The following is a 26282-nucleotide window of genomic DNA, read 5'->3' as shown; positions in this document are numbered from 1 at the left end:
TTCTACTCTTCTGAAGTTATTGTGAAACGTAAAGGTGTAAGTGACATTGAAGGGATATACCAGAAAGGAGCAAGAAATCAATTCAATTCAATTATTTAAAAGTAGAACAAATAATCAACCAAGGGATTACTTAACAATGTACAGTGGAAACAATGAAAGAATACATGCAATCGATTGTCGACTACAAACTACTCAGACCAAGAAAAAACTGTTTAGTGCATCATCACAGCGAATTCGTCAAAGCTGAGGACCCCATCGCCATTAAGATCAAAGACGCGGATCATAGCCTTACAATCGTCGATGGAGGAGGACTCACCCAGACGGCTGAGCATCCTCTCGAGACTGGCTGGGGTGATGTAACTCGACCCTTCCGTAACGTACATCCCAAAAGCCTCTCTTAGCTCACTATTTTTCTGCTCCTCGTTAGCATTTCCGTTCTCCATCAGCTTCTGGAACTCGTAAAAGTCCAAATGCCCATCTCCGTCTAAATCGGAAGACTGTACGGCAGCTTCAGCTTCAGCCGCGGACAGCTCCCCTCCCACAGTTCTCAAGTCCCAGCCATCCGGCACCTCAGTGACAATTCATGGCTGGCTTCTGGTACTGCTCCTAAATGGGCGCAAAACCATTACTCTCCTCCCCATCACCGAGGCTGTCATCTTATTACTCCTAAGTAAGTTCCACCAACTTTCAACCCTAACCATCTCTTTTTATTTTTTATTTTTCATTTTAATTAAAGTATACAGCACTTTGGTTTCACGGGAATCAGATAGTGAAAGAAATTGGGAAAGACTTGTCTGAATTTAAATGCGGCCTCGCACATCTCTTCCGTAAGTCATTTATTTATTTATTTATTTCATTGAGGCCTGCGTAATTTAGACTTTAGCTATTCAATTTCTACTTTTTATTGGTTGGAAATTTTATCTTTTGTGTTAATTTAACATTTCAGTGCACCACACAAGTGCTTCTCTTACCATTAATGAGAATTACGACCTGATGTTCGGGATGACACCGAGACTTCCTCAATAAAATAGTTCCAGAGGTTGATTTGCTTTCATCTAACGTTTCCGATTTTGTAGCATGCTTCATCTTACTCATCAGTGATGGATTGGTTTTATGTTTTTTTTTTGAATGATTTTGGGTTTTATAAGGGTAAATTGATTTTGGTTGTGTACTGTAAGGGGTTGTGGCTAAGAGTAGATTTGTAGATGAGGAAGAAGGATAGAACGGGTTGGAGCTTTGGAGGTTAAGGTTTGGGTTTTTTATTATTTTAATTTTTCACTTTTCCTTTAGTTTTTATTTTTAATATTAATTTATTTAATAATGATTTATAAGGGTAAAAGAGTTATTTCAATGGTCAAATCCGGTGAAATGGAAATTTGAATAGACGGAGAGTAGCAGTGGATGGTAAAATTATAATTTGAAACTTTTTGGATGGGCAATAGGGGTAGGCACATATGGGTACCTGCCCAAAATCAAAGGGACCGGAACCGATCGGTTCCTTTGATTTGAAACCAAAACCCGAACCATCGGTTCCAGTTCCTGAAAACTTGGAACCGGAACATAGTTTCCAGTTCTGGGTACGTAAAAAATATTACCCCCTATTTTCTAAAAAATGATAAATAAACCCTTATAAAATTACAATTACACCCCTAACAATTAAGTGCAAAACATTAAATAATATTTTTTTTATATATTTACTTGATGTTTGATGCTTAATTATAAGTATTTAATTGTTTATTTTCACTGATAATAAATATTTAAAAGTTATTATTTAACGTAAATGTCTTAATATATATTAATTTTTTAATCAAATAATAAGTGAAACTTAAATATTAATAAGAATATTTTGAAAAACTTATCTTTTAATGAAAATTAATAAGATTTTTGATACTAAGATAAAAAAACCAATTTTTTCTTATATATTTATATGATATGTAAAATGTCAAAAAACCTCCCCCATATGCAAAATATTAAAAAAAACCCTCTATTTTTTAATATTATATCAATTTAGTCCTAGTTCCGGTTCCAGTTCCTTTGATTTGGAATCGAAACCGGAACCGCATAGTATCAATTCCAATTTTTTGGAACCGAAACCTACCCTATTATGGCTGGTTCTGAGTAGGAACCGAAACCGACACCCAGGTACCCATTGGTTCCGGTTCTACCCTAAAATTTTACCCACCCTTATGGGCAAGTGTCATTAGGCCAAACCTTGGGTGGGACAAAATCGTTTACTCTTCTTTATAATATTAAAAAATAAAGCATCGAGAATTGTCCACTATGCCCTCCAAAATCTAATAATTATTTTTGTTTATTTATTTTACTATTATATTTTTAGTTGAATGCCTTAATTTATGTCAAAATCAATTTGCACAAAATCTATATAATATAGAGAAGAGCAAACGACTTGTTCCCACCCAAGGTTAAGTGCAATACCCAGTTCTCACCCCTGGTTTCATAAATTCCATTTTCTCACCCTTAAATTAACAGAAAAATGTTGAATGAAACGGTGAAAGGGTAAAATAGTCTTTGAACCGACACCACAGCCTTCCCACTCTTGTCCCTCCCTCATTTCTCTCCCAGATCTAGCTAACATCACCCTACCACTGTCGCCTCGTCTTTTTCTTCTTCTTCTCCTCTTCTCCTTCTTCATCTCTTCCTCCTACTTTCTTTCTTCTTCCCTCTTCTTCACTCTTCTCACTTCTCAGAATAGGCTCCGCAGCAGCTGGATTTGGCCAGCGTAAGGCCATCACGCTGTGGCCAGTTTGGCCACATCGTGATGGCCTTATGGCGACCAAAATCCAATAGCCTCCACCTACTATAAGGATACTACGCTGCTGACCTTTGCCTTTCTAGCCATTTTGCTTCGTCACGGACGACCATTTCCACAACTGCCGTCGCTGCAGCTGTGTTTTTTAAAATTGTTGGTTGTTGGATTTTTGTGGGAGATTGAGGACAGATTTAGGGTTTAGGGTATTTTTGAAGTTTTCTACGACTACCCCCAAGTGTTCGAGAAATGTCCAAGGGATTTGCTTTTTGTAGGGAGAAGGGCTACTATGCGATTGGGTTTCACAGATGTAGTTGGCTGGTGTGATCGGATAAGAGTGTTCGTGCAAAGCTGGGTGGTGATGGTGATGGTGATTGTGGTTGATTTTTGGGTGGCTTTGTGGCTGAGTTTGTGGTGGTGACTAGGTGCTTGAAATCAAAAGTCAAGGGTAGTATAGTAATAATATACTTTTAGCTATTAAATTCATTAACAATGTTAATTTAAGGATGGGAATTGGAATTTATGAAACTACGGGTGGGAACTTTACATGTTGCTTAACCTTGGGTGGGAACATGTCGTTTACTCTATAGAGAATCGCAAGGTGGGCAAACTGCAACCACGGATGGCCCCGACAATTCAAACGCACACATTTTAGTCCAGGGCCGGCCCACTGGAATACAAATGTGCGGGTGTGGCGTAGGCGTTAGACTTACAACTATTGTAACAAACTTACTAATCCTTCCAGCAGTTTCGTATATTGGGCTGCCTTTGGTAATTTCCGCTATGCAAAGCTCAGCTTTGTTTTCAGGTGTAATCTCAAAGCCACCTTCGGTTCGGATAAAAGCACTGTTCACAGCCAATCCGGGCACCCTCAGTGACAATTCAATGGCTGCTTCTGGTACTGCTCCTAAATGGGCGCAGAAGACCATTACTCTGCCTCCCCATCACCGAGGCTGTCATCTTATTACTCCTAAGGTAAGTTCACCAACTTTCAACCCTAACCATCTCTTTTTATTTTTTATTTTTCATTTTAATTAAAGTATACAGCACTTTGGTTTCACGGGAATCAGATAGTGAAAGAAATTGGGAAAGACTTGTCTGAATTTAAATGCGGCCTCGCACATCTCTTCCGTAAGTCATTTAATTTATTTATTTATTTCAGTTGAGGCCTGCGTAATTTAGACTTTAGCTATTCAATTTCTACTTTTTATTGGTTGGAAATTTTATCTTTTGTGGTTAATTTAACATTTCAGTGCACCACACAAGTGCTTCTCTTACCATTAATGAGAATTACGACTCTGATGTTCGGGATGACACCGAGACCTTCCTCAATAAAATAGTTCCAGAGGTTGATTTGCTTTCATCTAAACGTTTCCGATTTTGTAGCATGCTTCATCTTACTCATCAGTGATGGATTGGTTTTATGTTTTTTTTTTTTTTTTAGGGGAGATCTGCTCCGTGGAAGCATACTCTGGAAGGTTTGTCTGGGCTTTATTTTTGTTTCAATTTACTAGACGCTCTCTTGCTTGGATTTTAATTTTAACTCGTTCCTGTCTTTTGGGAGTATCTCTCCTGGTACATTACATTTTGGGACAAATTATGTGGCAGATAATCACAAATATAACTGCAACTTGAAAGACAAGATATCGGATCAATTGGTGTTGGAAGAAAACTTTATAGCAATTTTGCAATGAAAAAGGAATTCTCTTGATTATGAAATGATCTCAAATATGATTTTGGAAAGAAGTCATGTGTTCTTACAGTCCCTGTTTAGTCATATTACTCTCTTGTTGAACTCCTCAGTATATCCTTGTTTTTACTCTCTTTTGTGAAGGTGCTGTAGTTATACCCACTATAATGCCAACTTTTCCTTAGAAGCATATCCTGCATGAAATCTGGCTTAAAATTTTATCTTCATCACAAGTCACTGTCAATTAGTGGTATTTCTAGTTTTAATCTGGGTGAATTCTAAACATATTGAACTAATGAGTTCAAACATAATGATGTGAACTGTATTGAAGGGTTATATTTAGTAAAACAGTTGCTTAACCCTTGTTCCATATGAATGATATGAACTTCCCGGTCATCCATAAGTTTGCCCAAGTGCTGATGTTGGATCTGTGTAACTTCTGCAGGCCCAGATGACATGCCAGCACACATCAAATCATCAATGTTTGGCTGCTCACTAACGTGCGAATGTCCCACCTTTGTTACTACTGTTTTTTTGCTCTAAAATTTTAATGCTTGATTGCCATTTACCTGGTCCTTATTCTTGTGCAGGATTCCCATCACCGATGGAAAGCTGAATATGGGAACTTGGCAGGTGTGATAGAATTGTGTAGTTGTCTTTGGTTTCAGACTTTTTTTTTCTGTTGAGAGGAAAATTTTTGTGTTGATAATGTGTCTTAAAATCCATCAACATGTTTTATAGAAATGCATGGCTCATCAACTTAGTTTGAGACCTGCATCTTAAAAAAATCCTTGGATCTTCAATCGTTGGATCCTAAATAATTAGGTCGCAGGAACCAAGAATAAGCTATTGTGTATTTATGCATCATAATGAAGTGATTCCAGTTTTTTTGGATAATAATCAAATATATGGTTAGATAGAAGAGTTGGGAAAAAAACACCAAATTATAGAAGAGATGGCACGATCACAAAGTAATAGAACAAGCCACCAAGTTAATTCAATTAAGAATGTCTCAATAATTGCCTTTTTCTTTCACAAAACCAGAATTTATTTCACATGAATTAGCAAAATGTTAGCCAAGCTGGAACAGTGTAAAGTTGAGATCTAATATCTGGATTACCGTTCTGGTATTTAGATGTTTAATTTATTATACTTGGCATGTTAAATATTTATAAAAATAATCATTTTCCAACCGTGTTGTGGTCATTTCCTGCTTAAAATGTCCAGGTGCACCATGGACACCGGATACCCTGTTACTGTTGCTATGTAGCTATAATGTATTTGAGAACAATTTGCTGCATATTTTTTATTATTTGCCAACTTGATATCTTGAATCTAATTTTGTTTCTTTTGATGTTTAAGGGAATATGGCTATGTGAGCATCGTGATGTCCCCACTGCTCGCAAAGTTGTAGTCACCCTTAATGGAATATGAGAAGATAGATATGGAGGTTTTGTATTTCTTTTGTTCCATATATGTTTGTAACAGAACTAAATTTAGAAAGACCAAGCGTCTGTTTTACTTGTTAATGTGATGTTACGGCAATAATTCTCAGATTTGGTACTTTAATAAGTTTAAAATATTTAAATTTTGTGGCAATGATATCTGAAAAGTTCTAATAGCGTGAAATTCTATTGAAAATCAAAATTTTGATGTGAAGACTTGCGGGCTCTAATTCTGGGTTTCTGCTTTCTACTCTTCTGAAGTTATTGTGAAACGTAAAGGTGTAAGTGACATTGAAGGGATATACCAGAAAGGAGCAAGAAATCAATTCAATTCAATTATTTAAAAGTAGAACAAATAATCAACCAAGGGATTACTTAACAATGTACAGTGGAAACAATGAAAGAATACATGCAATCGATTGTCGACTACAAACTACTCAGACCAAGAAAAAACTGTTTAGTGCATCATCACAGCGAATTCGTCAAAGCTGAGGACCCCATCGCCATTAAGATCAAAGACGCGGATCATAGCCTTACAATCGTCGATGGAGGAGGACTCACCCAGACGGCTGAGCATCCTCTCGAGACTGGCTGGGGTGATGTAACTCGACCCTTCCGTAACGTACATCCCAAAAGCCTCTCTTAGCTCACTATTTTTCTGCTCCTCGTTAGCATTTCCGTTCTCCATCAGCTTCTGGAACTCGTAAAAGTCCAAATGCCCATCTCCGTCTAAATCGGAAGACTGTACGGCAGCTTCAGCTTCAGCCGCGGACAGCTCCCCTCCCACAGTTCTCAAACAGCTTTGTAACTCAGCTGCTGATATTCTTCCGTCTCCATTCTCATCGAAGTAGTTGAACACCGTTTGTATCTCGCCACTGCTTGTGCTACAGGCACTGCTTTCTACTGAAATAGAACGCGAGTCGGGCTTTCTTGGAGAGAGTTTTCTACGTAATCTTGCGAAAGTTGATTGTTTGGGCGATGAACTGGGAGTACTCTTCTTATCAATTGAAGAATCCATTGAAGCATTAGGAGAAAAATATGTCTGAGATTTCATGAATACGATGATAGCTAGAAGTGGAAATTGCTTGAAATATGAATGAACTAAGGTTATGTTCCCAAGCGAGACCTATATATATATAGTTCATTAGTTTGAGGTGTTGAGAGGAAAAGACAGAGTTTGAGTCGGACGAGGAAAGAAGAAAAGTTATAAAAATAGGATAATTAAAGAGAGAAGAGTCGTGGAAGATGTTATAAAGCGGTTGGGATATGGTTAAGAATGGAAAGTTAAAAACGCGGTTTCGAGTGTGAAGAGACACATGAGTTGTATTTTATAATAACTTGTGCGTGTCGCTTCCGCCAGTTGTTTATGGCGGTTCCAGAGGCGGTAGAATTGCGCGTTAGACAAAGTTTCTTAATCCAACTTGCGTGGTCTCTCCTTTAGGCAGCTTTTTTGTCATTTTGTCATCGCATAGGTTAGAAAAAATATCAAATGAGTAATTTATGTGGTCAAGTCCATTAAAAAGGCCTCTGTTGGTCCTCGTCAGTCGTCATGCCATTCGCTCTATCCATTCTACAGTCTTCGTGACTTAACATGAGAGTTTATTTATAAAATCAATCCCGCTTATCTAAACCAGGCCCGGTTTAAGCCCTAGGCAGGTGAGACTCCCTGAAAAAAGAGGTAAAAAGGGGGGGCCCAAAATTATTTTTTAAAGTATTTTTTTAATATATTTATAATTTTCCAATTCTCATTAATCCCACACCATATGCAGTATCGCATATACCTATCTCTACCCAAAATTATTTTTTTAAGTATTTTTTAATATATTTATAATCTCCCAATTCCCATCAATCTCACCGTATGTCCTATCGTCTATCCTTACATCCAAACTTGAAACACAATTGACAGCTCATTTTTTCCGTTGAAAGTTGAAACACCTTCCCTTACCTGCTGCAATCACAATCTCCACTCTCCCAAATATGAATGACAATCTATTATATAAAACTTCTCATCTTTTACTCAGAGCATTCTCAACTCAGTTTACTCTTAAGTCTTGGCTTTCTCATCTCTTATCTCTCCTTTCTCATCTCTATTACTCTATTGAAGTAAATTTCTCAAGTGAACGTGATTTACATTATTATCTTTATGCAAGATAATATTAAGGGCTCTAAATCATTTTACTCTTGACATTTTCAGCTTATTTTACTTTATATTTGATCAAGTGAATAAATAATTTTCATTATTATTTTTATACAGGATAATAATATAAGATTTTAGAGTATTAGCACAGCAAAAAGCAAAATCATGAGTATAAATCAGGTGCTAAAGTTCCTTCTTAATTTTTATAATGACTTTTATTTTAGCAAAATAATATTAAGGGTTCTAAATTATTTATTCTTTGAATAGAAATGTCTACTAGGAAGTATAAATTTGAATTTGAAAAACATAAGAAAAAAAAAGATAGAAAAACTAATTCAATCCCAAAAAGGTGTACTTGATAAATTTGTTATTACTACGAAACACCAAATGCTAGATAAACCAAATAAAGATTTAAATGAAAAATTGATTGAAAATGGTGAATAAATTTTTAAAGACAACAATTCAAATTCATCAAATACTAGTGAAGAGTATCATGAAAATTTAGAAGAAGAAATTTCATTCGGCAAGAATGAAAATATTAATGAGAAAGATGAAACAACTATTAAAAATATTTATGATCCGGTACATTGAAATAATTTAGACACAAGCTTATATGATTTATTAGTTGAGAAATGTTCAACTAGACAAGTTTTAGATTTTCCAAGAGATAAAAATTCTAGACGCTTTTCTACAATTCATTATATTCGAAAATTACCTAATAGAGAAAAACATAATAAAAAATGGCTAGTATATTCAAAAGAATTAAATAAAGTATTTTGTTTTTGTTGTAAATTATTTAGTTTAAAAGCAAATACAATTCAATTAGCAAATGAAGGGTGTGGAGATTGGAAAAATCTTAGTGTCAAGCTTAAAAGTCACGAAACAAGCAATGAACATGCTATAAATATGAACATTTGAGTTGATGTTGAGATGAGATTATTTAAAAACAAAACAATTGATAAATATTTACAAGAGAAAATAAATAAAGAGAAAGAGCATTGGAAGAATGTACTATTAAGAATTATAGCGGTTGTAAAAAATCTTTCGAAAAATAATTTGGCATTTCGTGGTACAAATGAGAAGATTTATCAAGAAAATAATAGAAATTTTTTGAGTTTAATTGAAATGATTGCTGACTTTGATCCAATAATGCAAGAACACCTTAGACATATTCAAAATGGAGAAATTCATACTCATTATCTTGGTCATAATATACAAAATGAGTTGATAAACATTTTAGCATTAGAAATAAGAAATACCATTATTAAAAAAAAATAAAAAATTAAAGAATCAAAATATTTTTCAGTTATACTTGATTGTACCCTATATACAAGTCATCGAGAACAAATGTCACGTATATTAAGATGTGTAGATATTTCAATAAGTCCAATAAAAATAGAAGAGTACTTTATAGATTTTATAAAAGTGTATGATACTTCTGATCAAGGCATTTTTAATGTTCTCACAAGTATATTAAAAAATCTTAAACTTGATGTAAATAATGTGAGAGGACAAGGATATGATAATGGGTCTAATATGAAAGGTAAACATCAAGGTGTGCAAAAAAGATTATTAAATGTAAATTTTAAAGCATTTTATACACCATGTGGTTGTCACAATCTTAATTTAGTTCTTTGTGATATGGCTAATTCATGTACTAATGGTTGTGTTTCATGCATTTTGGATATGAAAATTGAGAGAAAATGATGATCGAGATAATGAACATAAGGTAGAAAACAAACCATTAAAACATTAACTTATTAATGTAAGAAAATGATAGAAAATTATCAACTCCTTTGCTATTCAACATTTGAATCTGCTTTCTTGGAATCTTAGTTGAAGAACCTCAAAATGTGATCCACACAAGTCAAGGAAGAGAGAGCCGAGAGAGTGAGAGAGAAAATGAGAGAGTGATTTTTGTTTCAACTGATTTAATTAAATGAAAATGGTATAACACTTTGTTTATATACCATGGGCACAAAGTATAATTTTAAATTGTCTTGGGAAGTTCTCAAACAACTTAAAATTAATCTTGTGAAAGAGCATTTATGTCAAGTCCTTGGTTTTATGGTTAATTCGTAATTAGCCCAATTTTAATCCTATTAATTATTTTAACTCTTTAGAATAAAACCAATGTACTTTTGTCCTCATCATCGAATCGAATTCAATAATAATATTTAATAAATCCTTATTACCCTTTGTTGGTGCTAGCTATCCATGGATAATCATTTCTCACAAATACACTATTCCGGATGCAACTGTTTACGTCCGAATATCATTAATCCGATCAATAATATGTATTACGCTCTCTTCTTGAGCTTGGTTTTATGTGTGACAATTTTAGTTCACTGTGATCTAGCCGTGGGCCCAATATCAGATTCTGATATGTTTCGTTATAACTATTTATAATCGAAACTCCCACTGATTATGGTAGACGTCTAGCAATGTTTCATAACTCTTAAACCACAATGAAGTGTAAACTTCAATGAACCTATTATGATCGTACGTACTATGTAGTCAAATCTTTTCGTTATCTAATTCCGATTAAGAATGATTTATGGTATGTCAAAGCCCTTAACTTAATCTTTAATCAAATTGTCAATCGATATAATGGAACTCGTCAACATGAAACTATGTTTCATCTTACATTTATTATACTCTAGCCAGAGATTTCCTTTTTCCAATATTTATTGACATTCATCGGGGAACTCGAGATTGAACTATTTTGAGTTAACGAATCCCATCTTGACATCACTTGTCCTCGCACATGAATAACATATGACCAAATTGGCTTATTACACATGACATGACTAGTCTCGTACTTATACACCATATGAACCATATGCATCATATATTGTTTCCAACCGTGATGTCTCAAGTCTAAGGATTAGTGGTACACTAGCATGATCCTATGATGCATCATTGACCACGTCCATGTGATTCATCATAATCGGTTGTTTTTTATAAACAGTTCACTAGCTGTTTATCCATGCTAATGTCTTAGTGATATACCTCTTATAATCACCTACACTAATACCATCACATGATATTCAATTGAGACATTCAACATGCCTACTACACAATGTTATTGCCCAATTAGCATTATTTGCGTAGGCAATTCTTCAATGATTTGATCTTCTGAAGATCCGTGTCATCTAGACATTTCATATACAATATTAAATATAATATAAATGAAGCAGTAAATCAACATGTGAAATAAGAATACTTTCTTTTATTCATAATACATTTACAAGATATAATGTCCTGAAATCGACAATACGATTGGTTCCTAGGACATACACTAACACTAATGCTATTACTTTTTTCGGAGTAACATAACGCATATACTCATTATTTTCTTTTTCTACAAATTGATGGAAAATTTTGTAAAATCACGTTTCTAATTTGACACTTAAGCCATTATCACAACCACGTTGGGAAAGTCGTGTTGAAAGTATTAAAGCAATAAAATTTCAAGCTCCACAAATAATAGATGTTTTATATCAATTAGCAGAAACTAATGAAGATCCTAAAATAAAAAGTGAAGTTATTTCTTTGGTAACATATGAGATTGAAAATTTTGAATTTCTATTAGGCATGAATATTTAGTATGAAATGTTATTTATTGTTATTATGGTTAGTAAATATTTATAATATAAAAATATGGACGTTGTTGTTGTAACATATCAGTTGAAGGTCTTGTTTCATTTTTTGAAAATATAGAGAAAATGAGTTTACATCTTCTATGATTTATGCTAAAGAGATTGCAGAGCAAATGACTATAGAACCAAAATTTCATGAAAAACGTACAATAAAAAGAAAAAAACAATTTGATGAGAATGAAAACGAAGAGATGAAATTGTCTGCTAAAGAATATTTATAATAAATTATTTCATATATTTAATTGATCATGCCATTTCTTCACTTCAAAGTAGGTTTGAACAATTTGAAAGATATAGTAATAATTTTGGTTTCCTTTATAATATAAAAAAGTTAAAATTGTTTGATGATGATAGTTTGCAAAAACATTGTTTAAATCTTGAAAACTTTTTAAAACATGACATGCTCTCTGATATTGATGGTTTAAATTTATATTCAGAATTAAAAGTTTTAAAATAAAATTATAAATGTGGAAATTAAAACACCACTTGAGATACTAGATTTTATAAAAAAAAAAAAGTGAATTCTTTTCCAAATGCATGGATAGCTTATAGAATACTATTAATTATTTCTGTTACTATAGATTCAACAGAAATAAATTTTTCAAAATTAAAGTTAATAAAATTTTATTTGCATTCAACTATGTCACAAGAAAGATTAGACAATTTGGCTATATTATTAATTGAAAAAGATTTAGTTTCAAAACTTGAATATAAAAATTTAGTTAGTGATTTTGTATCTCAAAAGGCAAGAAAAATAAATTTGAAATAACTTTTTAAGATATGCTTATATTATTAGAAGGCCCCTAAAGTAATTTTTACCTAGGGTCACAAATGTTCTTGAGACAGCTCAAATCTAAACGACTTTTTCCTACCCAAATAATGGTTTAATGACACATTCTCATCTACAAACTTTTAAAATACTACTTTACTATCTAAAGTTATATTCTATTTCCGATTTCAACATCGTTATGCCCTAACACCACCACCATTCTCTTCCCCTATCATTACTCACCAAAACCCTTCAAACCCTATCCCGTCGACCCCATCAATTGTTGGGAATTGAGCTATATTGAAAGGAGAAACATAATATAACTTTAGATGGTAAAATAGTATTTTAAAAGTCTGTGGGTAAGAAAGTATTATTAAACCATCATTTGGGTGGGAAAAAGTTGTTAATTCGTCCCAACTCCCAACGCCTAACTAGGAGACTTTAAATTTTGGGCAAATCTTTATGTTTTTAGAAGACTTTTTTTACTTATTTTTGCAATTTTTAGAAGCCTTTTTTATAAATTTAAAATTAATAGATTTATCCATATTTTGACATTACTAATGGAACTGAATTGCTTATCATTTTGTGTACAATAATACTAGACGTACAAACAACTTTACAAAAATATATTTACAAAGTGATGTGACAGCGGGTTTTTTAGGCTTGTAGGGTGTTCAATAAGCTTCGGAAATTAGTTGAGATGTGTGCAGCGTTAATCCGGACACCTTGTTAAAAAAAAAAAAAAAAAAAAAAAGAAATGAATAGAATATATATGGAACTTGAATTGTCACTTGCATATACGGGCCTAGCAACATAAAATTGAGCTGGCTTGGACCCTTCCTTGCTTTGGCCCATCACAAATTATGAAATATCAACTGAAGCCCATCTTCTTATTTGACATATTTCCTTTTTTTTATCACACATTATCATACACAAATGAGTAATGGAAAACGTCTAATGAAATCTTATAAAGATTTTTGTATAATGTAATATGATAGGAAATAAATGAAAGAATGAATATGATGAGTTTAAATATTTTTGTGTATGATGATGTGTCATTAAGAAAAAATGTCAAATAAGAAGACGTGCTTCAGTTGATATTTCATAATTTGAAATGGGCCAAAGCATGGAAGGGTCCAATTTTATCGTGGTCGTTAAAGGAAAGTATATTCTGTGAACAAGTACATAAAGAATATAACAGAAAGATCATTGATACAACAAGATATTATAATCAGACGGCTGAGGAGTAGACCGACTTGAATAATGAAGTAAAATATTTGTATGGAAAGAGTATTTACACGAAGCCAAACCCGTACAAGTCGAGCCAAGATGCAAGTAAAAAATCTTGCAGCTGAACCCTTCCCTTCCCCGCTTTTTCTTTCTCTCTCTCGCTCGTCTCTCATCCTCAATATCTGTAGCAGGTACAACGTGGTGGTCGGTGGGCTGACTCTGCTAATAGTTTAATTATTAAAATAAATAAATAAATATCGGAGAATAGATATAGAGATAAAGATGGCAACGTCATCAGGCTCTCTAGTGGCTGGGGTTAGCGTGCCTCAAATCCGTCCGTCGTTGAATCATAGAGACAGCGGGTATCGGATTGTACGGCCGCGCACTCATCTGTCGCTTCGAAACCGTTTTCATGTGAAGCCTCTTTCTCTTCTTTCTCCTGCCAGGTACTCACTATCTGCATAAATATATAATTTATTCAATTTCACTAATGTGTCATCGGTTTTATGTAATTCTTTTTGTTTCTGAAATTTGGCCGATGAAGGTGGTCAGGTGCAGGTGGTGAATCAACATTATATTTAGACAAGGCTGTTACCCGAAACCGTCATGCTTCCGCATTCGGTAAACGAGAACAATTTAATTGCGCTACCTGCTCTCTTAATCACCGTAGAACTCGTTGCAGATTTGTCGAATCCATACCAAGAGCTTTTCTTCACAAATCTACTTTTCCTTTACGCCCCACTGCTCATGTAAGTAATTTTATGTTCAATTCTGTAATCAGTTGCTTATCATTTGAATTTTCTATCCGCATAGCCTTGTTGATGTGTAGCTCACTTAACACTCTTTTTCATTTTTTTTATTTTTTACTGCCACTCAATTTTTCTGGTATATTTCAGGTTTGTTAGTTGATCACTTATATTGTTGTCTGAGCACAAACTTCTGTTTAATATTTTAGTTATGTGTCCTTTTTAAATTAGATATTGATTTTTTTTAATCTACCTTATTGTAAGAAGGTTCGCATAATGTAAGATATTGAGCGAGAATGTTGGACTTCTATTGCATTTGTGAGTTGGAGAGCATTACATCTAGCAACTGCATAGGATATCTATGTTAATGTGCCAGTGTATCCCCAATTTCATTCCCCTTATGCTGGAGAGAATTCTCACTGACTGTGGTATGTATAATTTTCAGGTGAAGCATGTTCGTGTTCCCTTTGCAACTGTGGGTCCAGATGAACCACATGCAGCCAGTACAACCTGGCCAGATGGTGTTGTTGATGGACAGGATTTGGATTCATTGTTTCGTGAACCAGACAAGGCTGAAATCGAGGCATTTTTAAACTCTGAACTTCCATCTCACCCGAAGTTGTTTCGTGGGCAGTTGAAAAATGGGCTCCGTTATCTTATTTTACCAAACAAAGTTCCAGCAAGCAGGTATAGTTTACCTAAAATATGATTTATGTGTTTAAGGATGTGAAATCTTGCAAGATTCTTTATATTTTAGTAGTTGTTATAATTTGTTGTTACTTAAAAAAGATCAGTAGCATTATCAGGATTTGAGAACTACTGAAAGATACTAGATTTTCATTTTCTTTTAGATTGTGAAGAAGATTTTTCCTTAAGTCTTTGTTTGTTGCTCATCTGTTCAGTTAACAAATTTAGCCATTAGTATTATAAGATTTATGGTTGGTTCCACCCTTTGAGGAGTTTGTTTTCTTCAAATACGAATTATTAAACTTGTTAAGTAGTGTGTTTGCCAATGCATTTTCTAGGTGAATGCTCCATTTTTAGTATTTGCCTTGAACATAATAATGCTGCACGTTGGAGAGACATTATTGTATCCATAAACTAAATTGAGGTTAATTTATTTGAAGTAATGTAAAAAGTTAATATGTCATTGATGAAAAATCGTTGAAAAATAGTGCTAAAAGAAGTTGTATCTAATAATTTTTAAACCTGTATTCTAACATTTTATTTCAGGAAAAGAGTTTTCCATTTAATTTTTGCTAAGGTGAAGTGAAGGAATCCCAAATGTTTATTCTTTAAGTTAATTAGACTTTCTCTGACTCTTTCCCACTCACCTGGATGATTTTAGGTTTGAAGCACACATGGAAATTCATGCTGGATCAATTGACGAGGAAGATGATGAGCAGGGAATTGCACATATGATTGAACATGTTGCATTTCTGGGAAGTAAGAAACGTGAGAAACTTCTTGGGACAGGGGCCCGTTCTAATGCTTACACTGATTTTCACCATACAGTGTTTCACATCCATTCACCGACTTGTACAAAGGTTTCTATTATCTCTTTGGGATGTTCCTTCTATTCCTGTATTTGTTAATCTGATTTTCTTTTAGCAGTTCTATAGCCATATCAATGATCTATGCTTATATTAACTTGAATTTGATTGCGTTTTCCACTTTCCAGGACTCTGAAGAAGATCTACTTCCTCTTGTACTGGATGCCTTGAACGAGGTATGAACAGTTGAGTTTGCCATATGATTTTATGAATGAATTTACTTGCATATCAGCTGGACTTGCTTGCTTTCTTTCTGCTTGCCCTTGTTATTGTTTAAGACAGAACCACTGGCATCAGTTTCTTTCTGATGTGATCTATACAATAAATAAATAAACTAAAAATGATTCATTTGACGTGTCTTATATTTTCTGTCCATCTTATTTATACAGATAGCTTTCCATCCAAAATTCCTTTCTTCCCGAATTGAAAAAGAACGTCGTGCCATACTTTCAGAACTACAGATGATGAATACGATAGAGTATCGTGTTGATTGCCAGGTATGAAAAATATATAGTTGGTTTTCCTCCATGTCTTCATCTGACCCGTCAATATCTATATTTTCATGGGAAATTCTTTTCTATGTAGTTGTTACAACATCTGCATTCTGAAAACAAGCTAAGCAGAAGGTTCCCAATTGGATTAGAAGAGCAGATTAAGAAATGGGATGCTGATAAAATAAGGAAATTCCATGAGCGTTGGTACTTCCCTGCTAATGCAACCTTATATATCGTGGGTGACATTGATAATATTTCGAAGACGGTTCATTAGATTGAGGTATGTCACAGATTCTTGTAGTTATGCAATATGCGTGAATCCACATTGTTAAATTTTGAATTTACTTCTGGAGTTGGTATATTGACCATGATTTTTTGCTTCCTCACAGGCTGTCTTTGGGAAAACTGGCCTTGAAAATGAGGCAGCATCTGCACCACCTCCTAGTCCTAGTGCATTTGGTGCAATGGCTAGTTTTCTAGTTCCTAAGCTCCCAGTTGGGCTGGCTGGAAGCTTATCCAATGAACGACCATCTAGTTCAGCTGATCAATCTAAAATCATTAAAAAGGAAAGACATGCAGTTCGTCCTCCCGTGAAGCATAATTGGTCTCTCCCTGGAAGTGGTTCAAATATGAATCCCCCACAGATATTTCAGCATGAGTTGCTTCAAAATTTCTCAATTAATATGTTCTGCAAGGTCTGAGCTTTGAAGACTTGTGTTGCTATTTTAATCATTTGCATCCTGCACTTACATGTGGTGCATTTTATGAACATTGCTTGTTTTGGTGTTCGTTATATAATTTCTTGTGTTTCCTGTTCCTTTTTTTAAAATGGTTTCGTTCTCATCTGTTTCTGGTGACCTTCAATCAGTTGATTTTTTTTTCATTTCTTTTTCTTCCCCTAAAATTGTGTTGTGAATTTTGCTGCAGATTCCAGTGAATAAGGTTCAAACATATGGTGATCTGCGAAATGTTTTGATGAAAAGAATCTTTTTGTCTGCTTTGCATTTTCGGATTAACACAAGATACAAGGTATGCTGCTTTATATGCACATAATTTTCAGTATTCACTTTGAAATTTTTTTATTTTATTATTATTATTATTTTTTTTTTGTGGGTTCTACCTTAGAGAAATATAACAGTCAGAAATTAATAATTAAGCCAAACTTTTGGGACTTTTCTCTTATGGGAGGATAGTGGTGGACTGGTGGTTGAATTATTCATTAAGTCCATGTGTTTGCATTCTGTATGTATTGCCATGTATCATGTATGTAGCCCTTCAATGGTTAGCTAATTCATAGAAATTTTCAGAGTTCAAATCCGCCGTTTACATCTGTTGAAATGGATCATAGTGATTCTGGAAGGGAAGGATGCACAGTCACAACCCTTACAGTAACTGCAGAACCTAAGAATTGGCAAAATGCAATTAAAGTTGCAGTTCAAGAGGTTTGTACTTTCTGCTATTCTAACGCTGTCATCACTGACAACTGCAATGAAACTTTTGTTCTTTTATTGATTCTAATCATGATGTTCTATGATTCTCCTGGGTTATTTTGGCGACACCCTAATTGAACCAGTCAAGTAGAGGAAGTAATCAATTTTATTTATTCATCTTCTTTTTTTTTTTTATTCTTTTCATTTTCTATTCATGAAATGTTAGGCTAGGATTTATCTGGTAAAATAAATGAATCAGTTACTACTATGCTAGGCTTCAGTAGGTACCAGGTGCTTCTTTCACAGTTTCAGTTGAAGTCTACTTGATCTTCTTTACCTGCATGTGTTGATGGCAATGATATATATTTTGTTGGTGCAGGTCAGAAGGCTTAAAGAATTTGGTGTCACCAATGGTGAATTGACTCGCTACTTGGATGCTCTATTGAAAGATAGTGAACACCTGGCAGCTATGATTGATAACGTGTCATCTGTTGACAATCTGGATTTCATTATGGAGAGTGATGCCCTTGGCCATACGGTTATGGATCAGAGACAAGGACATGAAAGCTTGCTTGCTATTGCTGGAACAATTACTCTTGAAGAAGTATTGTCTACTAACTACATTGACCCACCAATGAGTAGTTGTGCCTCATGCTTATTTCTTTGTCTATTAGTTTAGGTCAACATATAATTTCCATTTCAGTTATCAACTTTTTACCAACAGATTTGTGCTCATAAGCAAGGCTCAAGTATCTTTATTGTAATTCTTAGAATGTAGTAATAGGATTTGCATGTTTCTTACTGATTTGCTCCAAGTTTTTTCTTTTCTAAAAAATCAATATTTTTCTCTTACACAGTGGTTTTGATCCTCGATTATCTGCTGCTATAGGTTAATTCCATTGGTGCCAAGGTCTTAGAATTTATCTCAGATTTTGGAAGACCTTCTGCACCTGTTCCTGCAGCAATCGTTGCATGTGTTCCAAAGAAGGTGCATGTTGATGGAATTGGAGAAACTGAATTCAAGATATCCTCAAGTGAGATAACAGATGCCATAAAATCGGGACTAGAAGAGCCAATTGAAGCTGAGCCAGAGGTGCCCTTCCTTTCGATTTTTTCTTGATATGAGTTCTTAACTTCATTTGAATGGTGTATCTGTGTGAAAATCAAGTTCTGAACTTCATTGTTATTATCTTATTTGGCCAGCTTGAAGTTCCAAAGGAGTTAATATCTCTATCAGAGTTAGAGGAGTTAAAGTTGCAGTGCACGCCATCCTTCGTTCCTCCGAGTCCTGAATTAAATGTCACTAAAGTGCATGACAAAGAAACTGGGATCACTCAACGCCGTCTTTCAAATGGAATTCCTATTAATTATAAGGTATAACTTCTGTTTGTATTTAATTCTCTTTGTTTTCTTAATTAGATTTGGGTATTTTATATGTTTTTTTTATGTGTATTTGTATTTAATTCAAGATCTTTCAGAACATGGAAATGTTTGGTAAAGTAGATATCTTGTGGAGTAATCTTTGCAATTTTTTTTTTTTCTCCTTCGGACTCCTGTTATCATTCCCTACCTCTTCTCGTAGTGTAAATTTCAATTCTTATTATTATGAAGCCTATATCTTTTAGTTGCTATTATTCATTGCCTTGAAATGAGAAAAACAGCTATGATCTCTAGCTCATTTTCTCATGTATTCACATTGATAGGGGTATGTGTTTGCATATGTGATTATACTTCACCCTTTATACCCTTGTTGCTGTTCAGATTTTGAAACATGAAGCCCAAGGAGGTGTTATGCGGCTTATTGTTGGCGGTGGGCGAGCAGCTGAAAGTCCTGAGTCGAGAGGAGCTGTTGTGGTGGGTGTTCGAACTCTCAGTGAGGGTGGTCGTGTGGGCAACTTTTCAAGGGAACAGGTAAATTAAGTTATATTCTATGTACTTTTATACCTTTTGTAATTTCACAGTTACACTCCTATGAATAGTATGCACACACATATACATGGTTCTGTATTGTTTACCATTTTATGTATGCAAGGTATGTCTTCATGTGTTATTAAGGTCTAGAAATTTATTTCTTGAGTTATCTACAAATGTGTAATGATGGAACCAAGGTTTTGCTTGTACTTTAGAAAAAAAATATAAAAGCTTGTGCGTGAAAACCAGAAATGTATAATGTAGTGAATTAAAAAATGCATTTCTATGAATAAAATCATTCTCCTCTTCCCCTTCTTGTTCCATTCAATTACCTTTAGGATGGGCTTGTGACCTCAAAGCATGGAGAGTTACTTTGCCGCAGTGAGTTTTCCCGCATTGGGTGATGCCAAAGTTAGTTACATGTAATAATTTGGAATACTAGTTATTACTACTCAAAAATGAATCTTTTAGTCCTTTTAGCTGTGATTGTTTAGCAAATTACTATATTTGTATACATAATGGTAAGAACACTTCTCAGCACTGAAGTTTCACAATCTGCTGTTATGCAGTTGTCTCTCATATATTTTTAATTGCTTCTCCAGGTTGAACTTTTTTGTGTAAATCACTTGATAAATTGCTCTTTGGAGTCCACAGAAGAATTTATTGCTATGGAATTCCGTTTTACTCTAAGAGATAACGGAATGCGTGCAGCTTTCCAGTTACTCCATATGGTGCTTGAGGTATTTCTATGTCAACCATAATCATCATTTTGTACATATTGTGTCTTCCTTGTGGCATTTGTAACTACTATGACTTGGTAACACTTCCTGTTCAATCAATTGTTTAACGGTGGTTGGTGACTTGCAGCATAGTGTCTGGCTGGATGATGCCTTTGACAGAGCTAGACAGTTATATCTTTCATATTATCGGTCCATTCCCAAAAGCTTGGAACGTTCAACTGCTCACAAACTCATGTTGGCAATGTTAAATGGAGATGAGCGGTTTGTGGAACCTACACCAAAATCATTAGAAAATTTAACTTTGAAATCGGTAAAAGATGCAGTGATGAATCAGTTTGTGGGGAATAACATGGAGGTGGGAAATTGTCAAGTTTTATAAACATCGCATCTGATATGAGATTTCTTATTATCTAAATGGTTTTTTTTCCTTAGGTAAGTATTGTCGGGGACTTTGCGGAGGAGGAAATTGAGTCTTGTATTCTTGACTATCTAGGCACAGTTAGAGCACCAACTGATTCTAAGAGAGAGCATGAGTTTAGTCCATTCTTCTTTGGACCATCTCCATCCGATTTGCAACATCAACAAGTGAGAATCAAATATTTATAATATTTTTACGTTTAGTTTCTAATTTTCTAGAAATGCAAAAATGTGGAATGCTTATGAAGTATACCGTTTAAAAATATAGCCAAATTTGTATTTATCTTAGAAATTTGTTTTTTTTTTTTTTTTTTTTAAAAAACCATATTAATAGTCATTTTTTGCCTTTTAATCAGGTATTCCTGAAGGACACAGATGAGAGAGCATGTGCCTACCTTGCAGGCCCTGCTCCAAATCGTTGGGGTTTAACAGTTGATGGAGAAGATCTGTTTGAGTCAATGGGTGATACTTCAACTACTCATGGTGAGTTTATGCTGGATACCTAATGCTTGTCGCTTGGAAGTTCAATAAACAAATTTATGATTCTTAAATCATATTGCTAGTTTTCACATGCTTACATTAATTTGAATAACTTTTTGTATTTGGGAACTCTATCTCCTAATATTTTCTTATGAGATTTATTTAGTTTTTGGAATGTAATCACTTTATACTCCAATAGCAATTCAGGATTCATTAGCTGCAATGCTTATGCAGATCTACAACCTAAAAATGAGGAACCACTTTTGGAGGGGAATAATCTCGAGAAGGATCAACAAATAAAACTTCGCAGACATTCACTTTTCTTTGGTATTACAATGGGACTGCTTGCTGAGATCATAAATTCTAGGTAATTCTCTTAGTAGCATGTTCATAGCCAACACATACAGTAGAACTGACGAATGAATGTGTTCCTTTGCGGCCTGTTGCATTTTTTCATTTAAGTGTTCACCAGCTAGTCCAATTTCATTAGGTAATTTATCAACATATTTCTTGGAAAGAGTTGGCACAGAATCACATTAGGACTATGATCCTAAGAAGAGGAAAGTCATTTGAACATTCTATAAACTGCTGTGGAGCTTTCTCATACAGAATCAAAGTATTGCAGATGATAAATTGTTGTCCAAGGATTTTATTTTGCTGTCTTTGTGTTTGTGTTTTTGATAGACACGAACAAGAATTAGTGAACTTAGAAATCGAAATGTTAGTTTTGCGCTCCTGGAGTGAAAGGGTATGATATCTCTATTCAGTTAGTTTTGGGCTCCTGGAGTGAAAGGGTATATGATATATCTATTCAGTTAGTTTTGGGCTTCTACAGTGAAAGGGTATGATATATCTATTCCAGGCATGTGGGCACTAACATCTTAGCAAACACATGATCCTTAGGGATGTCTAATGTATTTTTCTATTGCTGTGGATAATGGTTTTAGTCTTATTTGATAATCTGTGTAATTAGTATTATATAGTACTGTTATTTAATATATAGAAGGCATGAGTTGATAGGAGTTTGTTGAATTTTGTATTGTATTGACTTTGCAAAAGAGTAAAAAAAATAAGAATTTTGAATCCTCTATCAACTCTTGCATCCAAGAATTGAGAATCAATTTGTGTGGCTAGTTAATAACGTGAATTTTTTCCTTGTGCTTCCAACAGGCTTTTTACAACAGTCCGGGATTCTCTTGGATTAACTTATGATGTATCATTCGAATTGAACCTGTTTGATAGGCTTAATCTTGGATGGTATGTGGTATCTGTAACATCAACCCCAGGCAAGGTGAGAGTTTAGTTTTCCAGACATCTTTATTTGAAGCTCGTGTAATTTCTGACCTCTAACCAGATTTGGATCTATTTAACTTCCAGGTTCATAAAGCTGTTGAGGCATGCAAGAATGTCCTCAGAGGTTTGCATACTAACAGGATTGTCCCTAGGGAACTGGACAGGGTCAGTTGTCAAACATCTACCATATAGTGTTTTATGTAACATGTAAATGGAAGCAGTCATATTATAGTACAGGTGTTTGATGAAGAAAAAATTATCTGTTGAAACTGTTTGAATCAAATCTCAAAGTTCCAGATAATTATTCTCTCTGCGGGAGAGCTTGGTGTCTAAAATTCATTTGTGGGATTTTCAGTTTTTCTTATATGCTTTTGCCTGAGCTAATGTTTTGTTGTTTACTGATATGGTGTCTCTGTGCATTACACAGGCAAAGCGGACCCTTCTAATGAGACATGAAGCTGAAATCAAGTCAAATGCCTATTGGCTTGGATTGTTAGCTCACTTGCAAGCTTCTTCTGTTCCCAGGAAGGTACACGGGAAATCTTGTCACTTGATAATCTCTGAGCTTAGTTTATATCTTTAACATTTGACAAAAGAATGGATAATAGTTTATGTCCAAAGTTTGTTCAAATAAAAAATAATGCTGACTTATTCCTTCAACTTTTCATGTAATCTCTTATGGTCAATTACTTTATGTGGTTGTGGTGTTCAGGACATATCATGTATTAAGGAACTTACTTCCTTATACGAAGCTGCTACTATCGAGGACATATATCTTGCATATGAACAATTGAAAGTGGATGAAGGTTCTTTATATTCATGTGTTGGGATTGCGGGGGCTCAGGCTGGTGAAGAAGATGCTGGTAAAGATTATATTGTCCCTTGTTCCTCATGCCTACTGCCTTAGGATAACTAGAATTAGCTGGATTAATGAATACATGAAAAGAACAGAAAGGGTGTAGATCTTTATGTGATCGGGGTGTACAAAAAAAAAAAAAAAATACTGCTGTTAATTTTTAGAGTTTTCTTCGCATTTACTTATTTTTATATTGTGCAGCTGCTTTAGAGGAAGAATCAGATGAAAGCTTTCAAGGAGTTATTCCTGTGGGAGGGCGTGGCTTATCTACGATGACAAGGCCAACAACATGAGCTCACTATATTTCAATATCGATGTTGTGTGTTGAGGACATATTAAACATTAGAAGGTAATGTTCTTACTAGCAAATAGTGTGTGGAATCACCATATTTTACTTTATATTAAGTCAGAGATTAGAGTTACTCGGGATTGAGCTTGTGAATATTCTAAACTATAGTGGGCATGCCTGAGAATACATATATATATATACACACACACATGAGGAAATCGTTCTAGAAAGACATGGTAAGGGATAATTCAAATTATTGTCATTGTTATTTCTGTAGCTGCTGCTCTATTATTATGATCATTTTCTTGTTTGTTGATAATAAGAATTGAACTCAGTTTTTGGATTTGTTAATCAGGTAAAATGGTGAGAAGCTTGCGTTGGCTGACACGGATTCATAGCAGAACAAATAATCACACGGAGCTAGAACAGCCAAAGAAGTAAAGCCGTGAATCAAGTGGTTTGGTAGATTTGCTCCCAGTTGATTCTAGTTTTGATGAATACAGCTTCCCATCGTAACCAGTGGAAAATCAAAGATTTGTGGTATATTAGTATTTACATGCACCAAGCATGTAATAATCATTAGAAATTAAACAAGGGTTTAGCTTATAGGTGGCGATTATCTAATTGTATATTAATCGATTTGAGGTACAATAATTGGGAGCTCGATGGTGAAGTCAGAGCTCATAATCTTGTGATTGTAATTTCAATTGAAAATTTTCCAAATAATTTACTAATTGTGCCATATTTGTTTTTATGATTATGTATTTCTTGCTGTTTTTTGGTAGTTTGTTTCTTAATGTAGTTTCAATTGGCCAAGAATTGTAATGGTAATAAACAAATAGAATATTACAAATATAAAATGCCTTACCTATCAGTATTGATTCTTGTACTAAAAATTTCAATCATGGATCCAGGAAACCCTTTTTTCCCTTTCCGATTTAGGATCAGGAAGTTGGAAATTACTTTTATGTTCAGGAGTAACATACTAAACCTCAAGAAATCTATATGATTCTTTCTCACGTTGCCTACTACGACTTGCTTCAAGTCTTCGAACCCTCTCTTGCTTATATACAAGGATCTTTGCACGTCCCATGCCGATGATTATGTCGAGTCTGTTCCTCTGGAAGCACAGCACTCTTCTGAGCTATAAAATGTAATGTTTAGTTCTGAGCTATAAAAGGATGAGCAACACCCTTATGATATTTCATTCTAGATAGAACAGATCACTGCCAAATAATTTCCTTTTTGTAGTTTTAAACGTTCCTTAAAACAAAGTTTAATCTCCAGTCCAAGAAGTGTTGAAGGGTGGAACTCTGTTTGTCTTTGAGGTGAAGAAGAATCATTCTAAAGTTTTCGTTTGTTGAAATTTTGAAGTCATTGTTGAAGCCCATGGCATCAACTCGTTGTCTTGATCGTAAACAGCAATGGAATTATGATTTTGATTCCTGCTGTCTATGAATCAGCAGCGACAGGGACCTCGAAAAAGAGAGGCTTTTGGTTTCTGTTGACCAAAGTAAAATTTTCACTTGTAAAGAAGAGGGACGTAATTTGTCCCCTTGTGTTTGAAACTTCCATCCACTCAATTTTACGCATGGATAAATCAGTGAATGACTCACAGTAAACTATGCACTTTCTCCACGCAGACCATATCAAGTTCGTGCTTATCCGAAACTGAAACGAAGATGACGATTAAAGGTGGAAGAATTTCGATAACTACGGGAATTGAATAAAGGTCTGTCCCTTTACAGTTCCCAATTGCCAGTCACCAGCCCCAAGTTCGAAGCCAAAAAGCCATTCAAACCACCACTTCAATCACTATTAGGCTATTAGCACAATGAACCTAGGCCCTTATCTATCACAATCAACTAAAGAAGATGGACCACCACCTCTCCACCATTTGCTTTTCTCTTCTCTCTTCTCCACGAGGCACTCGCCCATTGTCCTTTTTCCCACTTAATGACATCTGTCTTTCACCCTTTCAGTAATATAATAACTCCATTAAATAAAATCAAAAACCCAAAATAATTTAAAACCTGGTTCTGGTTGTTCTGGTTTTGGTTTTGGTTCCGGTCCCAACCCATTTGGATTCTTGACAAGTGTGCGCTTCTTTGTTAACATCATCAACTATCACTGTAATGACTTTGGTTGTAGGTTTGGTTTAAACGGTTGAAGCTATTAACATTTGCATGTGCCTTAAATGGTAAGCCAAACATTTGAAGAGCAGTTCTATTTTTATACATGTATTCTATGATTTGCAAGTTCTTGAGAGATTCCATTTTAATATTTCTCTTTCTGTCCCAATCAATCTCTTTGATATGACAGCAATTTATAACAAACCCATCAATTCGGAAGTAAAAAGAACCACACAAAATT

The 26282-nt window shown here is 34.5% G+C and overlaps 3 protein-coding genes across 6 annotated transcripts; 2 read left to right on the top strand and 1 right to left on the bottom strand.

Annotated features, from left to right (window-relative positions):
• Positions 1–67: 67 nt before the first annotated feature.
• Positions 68–7137, bottom strand: LOC116128662 (calcium-binding protein CML37). 3 transcript variants are annotated; one of them, XM_031414426.1, is made up of 2 exons: positions 6626–7137; positions 68–478 (listed from the first exon to the last, which is right to left on the bottom strand). In XM_031414426.1, exons 1-2 carry the CDS (start codon positions 6954–6956, stop codon positions 213–215), a joined length of 597 nt encoding a protein of 198 aa, XP_031270286.1. In that variant the 5' UTR covers positions 6957–7137; the 3' UTR covers positions 68–212. The 3 variants fall into 3 exon arrangements, with proteins under 3 accessions (XP_031270286.1, XP_031270287.1, XP_031270285.1); XM_031414427.1 differs by having other exon boundaries at positions 68–535; positions 6683–7135; XM_031414425.1 differs by lacking the exon at positions 68–478 and having other exon boundaries at positions 6215–7032.
• On the top strand, positions 3456–6078 carry LOC116128661 (UPF0047 protein C4A8.02c-like). Of its 2 annotated transcripts, XM_031414423.1 has the most exons (8): positions 3456–3742; positions 3838–3898; positions 4021–4115; positions 4212–4245; positions 4903–4957; positions 5048–5090; positions 5820–5914; positions 5952–6056. In XM_031414423.1, exons 1-7 carry the CDS (start codon positions 3551–3553, stop codon positions 5889–5891), a joined length of 552 nt encoding a protein of 183 aa, XP_031270283.1. In that variant the 5' UTR covers positions 3456–3550; the 3' UTR covers positions 5892–5914; positions 5952–6056. The 2 variants fall into 2 exon arrangements, with proteins under 2 accessions (XP_031270283.1, XP_031270282.1); XM_031414422.1 differs by having other exon boundaries at positions 3457–3742; positions 5820–6078.
• Positions 7138–13783: 6646 nt separating the features above from the next.
• LOC116128532 (stromal processing peptidase, chloroplastic) lies at positions 13784–24693 on the top strand. The gene is given in 25 exon segments (XM_031414245.1): positions 13784–14146; positions 14245–14449; positions 14892–15133; positions 15795–15993; positions 16128–16175; positions 16389–16496; positions 16585–16773; positions 16883–17188; positions 17421–17522; positions 17801–17935; positions 18303–18527; positions 18813–19016; positions 19127–19297; positions 19685–19834; positions 20437–20574; positions 20702–20929; positions 21007–21159; positions 21348–21474; positions 21706–21838; positions 22642–22762; positions 22849–22929; positions 23192–23293; positions 23477–23627; positions 23822–23969; positions 24265–24693. Coding segments are annotated over 24 exon segments (3774 nt in total). The 5' UTR covers positions 13784–13982; the 3' UTR covers positions 23914–23969; positions 24265–24693.
• The last annotated feature ends 1589 nt before the right edge of the window (positions 24694–26282 follow it).

This window comes from Pistacia vera, unplaced genomic scaffold (genome assembly GCF_008641045.1).
Source record: "Pistacia vera cultivar Batoury unplaced genomic scaffold, PisVer_v2 Contig200, whole genome shotgun sequence".
In the NCBI taxonomy this organism is placed as follows: Eukaryota; Viridiplantae; Streptophyta; class Magnoliopsida; order Sapindales; family Anacardiaceae; genus Pistacia; species Pistacia vera.
This window is presented reverse-complemented; position numbering and strand designations above follow the sequence as displayed.

Excerpts from the sequence above, each read along its gene's own strand:
- LOC116128661 (XM_031414422.1), top strand. The coding sequence starts at position 3,551 with ATGCAAAGCTCAGCTTTGTTTTCAGGTGTAATCTCAAAGCCACCTTCG. Across the intron at positions 3,899-4,020 it reads CGGCCTCGCACATCTCTTCC|TGCACCACACAAGTGCTTCT; the intron begins GTAAGTCATTTA and ends TTAACATTTCAG. Across the intron at positions 4,958-5,047 it reads ATGTTTGGCTGCTCACTAAC|GATTCCCATCACCGATGGAA; the intron begins GTGCGAATGTCC and ends ATTCTTGTGCAG.
- LOC116128662 (XM_031414426.1), bottom strand. The coding sequence starts at position 6,956 with ATGAAATCTCAGACATATTTTTCTCCTAATGCTTCAATGGATTCTTCA. Across the intron at positions 479-6,625 it reads GTCTTCCGATTTAGACGGAG|ATGGGCATTTGGACTTTTAC; the intron begins ATGGGCATTTGG and ends ATTTAGACGGAG.